Genomic DNA, 4,288 nt, shown 5'->3' on the forward strand with positions numbered 1-4,288 from the left:
TGGCTGTCGGTCTAGGACTAGGAACCAGTGTCGGAACCAGTCCGGGTTACGACCTGACGTCATCGGTCATCCCGAACGGTCTCGGGCGCGAGCAGCGTGGAAGTCGTTGATAGGTCGGCAAATTTTCGGAAAATTCTTAATCGATTTCTCGAACTCTTGATCGTTTTCCCTCGCATTCTTCATGCAAGTCTTTTATGCAAGACTATGTTGGCCGGCTCTTGCAATAAATTTCGTCTGTGAAAAAAAAAATTTTTCAATCTTCAAGAGAAGGAAACAATTTTGTCTTTGCAAGATTATTGTTAATTAGTTTATTGTATATAATTTCCCTTCCAAACGTCACTGTGATTCACGCGAAAACAGATTTTTTTCATCCAGTTTCATTTTAAAACTTTGAAATTTTCTCAGACCGCGTAAAGGAAGAAATATTCATGACACACAAACACGCCCACTTTTAGCGGCCCACGATACTTGAGAGATTTCTTTGTTCAAAAAAATTGGAGAAGTAAAGTTTTAAATTGACACAAACACACAGGGACGGCGGAGCAGTTTTTTGATTGGAGGGGGGGGGGGGCGAGTTTAGTGAAAATGTGTTAAAATTTCACAAAACGTGGGGGGCTAAAGTCCCCCCAGCCCCCCCTCCCCCGGTTCCGCCGTCCCTGACATATGATGCGTATGCATGTCTTGCCCCTGAACTTCCGCAGTCCAAAATAGCGCGGGCACTCTCTACCACAAAGCTCCGTAGTCTATTGCCAGTGTGTATACTAAAGCCAGGCTCTGGGGTCAAGAGCATGGTCAGTCTTGCTTGATTTAATCAATGTTTGTTCGTTTCGTTTCGCTTCGTTTTAGTATTGCGCAAACCGCAATCTCGTTAATTTCACCATGATTTCAAAGAAGCGCCTGGGTATCTCATGTTCCTGAACCTGATTTCAAGGCTTCGCGCTCATATAGTCACTGACGGCCAGTTATTTGATTTATCGCCGAGGGAAATTACTTGCACTAAGGTCGGTACGTAGCTGGAATTGGTTCTTCGGGAGTTGCCCCAGAAAAAAAAAAGAACTAAACAAAAAAATATTAATGGATGTTGACTTCACCTGGAAGAGCGTTCCCCGCACCCAGCTTTAACCCGCACTTTTCAAATGAAATTCAGTCTTACGAGAACTAACTCTACTATTGACAAAGATAAAGATATAACTTTCTTTGGATTCAAGTTTTTATTTATTCTTAAACAGCTGTATAACTAGAACATGTAAAATCAATAAATCTGAAACGACAAACGAGAGTATTTTTTGACTCTATCAATGAAGGTTCATAATATGTTTACACTTTGCCTTTGTAAATGCAATGCAGGATTCTTCAGAATCAACGTTTACGATCAAAAACGTTGTTTTCCAAAGCAAAGAAACAAATTAAATCTCATGGTAATGAAGGAAATGGTTTTGCGTGTGACGTCGTCATGGCCACCATATTGGATGAGTTTTTCAAATTCGATTTTATTTTTTTGTACTCAGTTTGCTTGTTTAATTTTTTAGAACACTAAAAACAGCTTCCTATGTTATATTAGATTTATATTTTTTGCGTGTTATCTTTTTTTAGATATGTAGGAAATCAGTCAAAAAATATTATATCATACCAGCATTCAATCATAAATTTGGATTCATTAAGGCCGGTTTAGACGGTACGATTTTCGCCTACAACTATCGTGTACAACACGCTAGCGCCATATCCTACAACTCGAGTCGTAGCGTGTAAATCAAGCCTACAACTCGCCTACGACAGACGAAAATCGTACCGTCTAAACCAGCCTTTATATATATTTTACATGATTATTCTACGGCAGAAGCTACCAGTATGAGTTTTTTGTTTGTTTTTTTTTTAAAACGCCAGAACCACTTTTCCCTCTTTATGGGCAGAAGAAATATTTACTGATTACATAAGTAAATAAAAAAAGCCGGGAAACCACTTTTTTAAAGTGGATTTTTTTTTTGTACTCAGTCGTGCTTACTTAATTTTGTAGAACACTGGAAAACAGCTTCCTATATCATATAAGATTTGTATTTTTTGCGTGTTACTTTTTTTAGATATGTAGGAAATTAAAAAATATTATATTATACCAGCCTTCAATCATACATTTGGATTCATTATATATTTTTTACATCATTCTACGGCAGAATTATCCTACTATGCATCCCGAAAGACTATCCAAACTTGATCATCTTGGCCCGAAGTGCCACAAATTCAGTAATTAAATCATTTGGCTTAATGAATTTGTTTGGAATTTGTTTGCGTACGACACGGAAAATGTATCTACATTTACCCGAATATGAAAGATACATAGAAAAGTTTCTGAATTCAAGATTTCGAATTTCCTGGATATTATATTCACGGATTCAAAAGTAAGTCCAAAAGTCTATATTCAATTTATGGATCGCATTCAGAACCTTTCTTCTTCTCTATTTTAACTTCTTCCATTGCTATCTTCCCTTTTCCTCGACTCAGGGAGCTATCCGGCGCCCTTCTTAATTTTCTTTCCCGCTTGACAGCGCTGCATCTTTTTTGAACCTTTTTCAAGTGTTCTCTTCTGTTCCTGCAGCATTTCTGGGCTCATCACCTCGCGAATTGACTGAACCATTGGGAATTGAATAGGCACTTGACTTCGATCTTTTTCGCGTGTCCTGCTTACAATCCATCCGCCTGATCATTCTAATAATTCCTCTTCGGATATCGCGATTTCTCCAGCAACAAACCAGGGGGTTCAACGAAGAATTATAAAAAGCAATCGTTTCCACCCAGCTATACACGTTCAAGGAGGCCAACTCTACTTCCATTGCGTATTGACACAACTGCACGATCAAAACGGGCATGTTACAAAGGAGATAAAACCCAACGATGTAAGTGACGTTGATAGCAAGCTTCGTTTGTTTCTGGTAGCTACGGCTTTCTTTCGTCTCGTGTGCTTGGATTTGTTTTTGGTGTCGCATCATTATGCGAAAGATCTTAAAGTGTGCGAAGAGAGTTACAACAATACAGAGCAGAAACAATGTAATTTGTATGACGCGAACGTATTTGTAATCCATCCAAAGCCACTGGAAAGCTGTGAGAGCAATATCCATAGCCCAGACAATGGTAGTTGCTCTGAGAATACAGCGAGTTGTTACGACGTTTTTGTACCTTAAGTGAAGTCTCAAAGCAATGTACCTCTCGAAGCTGATAGCACTTAACATCATGAAAGATACGCCATAGCAAACCCAGAAACTTTCAGAGTAAACAACCCGAAAACTGCACGGCACAAAAAGACTTATATTTTCCATTATCCTAAATGTTATGAAACAAGGCTGGACTATCAGTCCAACCAGAAGATCAGAAAACGCCAGGCAAGAGATCAAGACGTTGGATGGACTTTGAAGAAGGTAGTTCTTAGAGACAGCGAGAATGATCAAGAGATTGGTGATGATGGCGATGGGCACAAAAATAAGATTGATACCGGCTGTGGCCAAATTTGTCGTATGGCGCTCTTTTTCTACAAGGAAAAACTCTGGTTGAGGTAAAAAGTAACAGTCGGGAATCCCTGTTTCGTTTTTACTTTCAGTTAAAGTCGACATCATCCAAAATTGGACAGTCCTGCCCTGATTCTGAAATGTGTTTTATGATGTTTGGATGCGCTTTCAATGTGACCTGATCAGAGCAAGTCCTCCTCTACCATTAAAAACGGCTTAAAAATAGCATTTTAGCACCTGTTTTGTGAAAGCGTCATCCTTGAATGGATCAAATGTCTTTAGTAAACCACTTTTTTCATTTAGTCGGTCAAACGTTGGCATATAAAGCGGGTAGCAATGTCAATATAACAGCTTCTCATTATGAATACAGGATTAGAACCGTGTCATTTAGCATGTCAAGAAAGCATTTACTTCTGACACCTTTAGGCGGTTTGCTAACTGGGTCAATATATCTTGGCTGCACTAGGAACTAAGTTCGAAAAGATCCGATCTTTTTTCAACCGTATACTTCAAGCTAAACGAAATGTGCGATCTGATAACTGGCGTGATTTTTTTTTAAACTTTAAATAGATACGACATTTTATTTCGTTAACTGAAATTATCGTTAAACATTTGATCTATCTAAGTTGGTTAACCGACTACTACTATTTTGATTCGCAATAAATACATCCTATTGATACTTGTTTATTTTTAAATTTTAAATTCTTGAAATTTAAAAATCTAAAATGGAATCCTGACTTGCAGGCCACATCAAACTACCAAGTGACGAGGGTTTTCTATTAGCTAGGCATAAA

General features: G+C 38.4%; 1 protein-coding gene across 1 annotated transcript; it reads right to left on the reverse strand.

Annotated features, from left to right (window-relative positions):
* Positions 1–1,232: 1,232 nt before the first annotated feature.
* LOC116307061 (adenosine receptor A2b-like) lies at positions 1,233–4,288 on the reverse strand. The gene has a single exon (XM_031717205.2). The coding sequence runs from the start codon at positions 3,600–3,602 to the stop codon at positions 2,565–2,567; it is 1,038 nt and encodes a 345-aa protein (XP_031573065.1). The 5' UTR covers positions 3,603–4,288; the 3' UTR covers positions 1,233–2,564.

This window comes from Actinia tenebrosa, unplaced genomic scaffold (genome assembly GCF_029948245.1).
Source record: "Actinia tenebrosa isolate PJP-AT-01 unplaced genomic scaffold, QUT_ActTen_1.0 PGA_scaffold15__27_contigs__length_11533743, whole genome shotgun sequence".
Lineage (NCBI taxonomy): Eukaryota > Metazoa > Cnidaria > Anthozoa > Actiniaria > Actiniidae > Actinia > Actinia tenebrosa.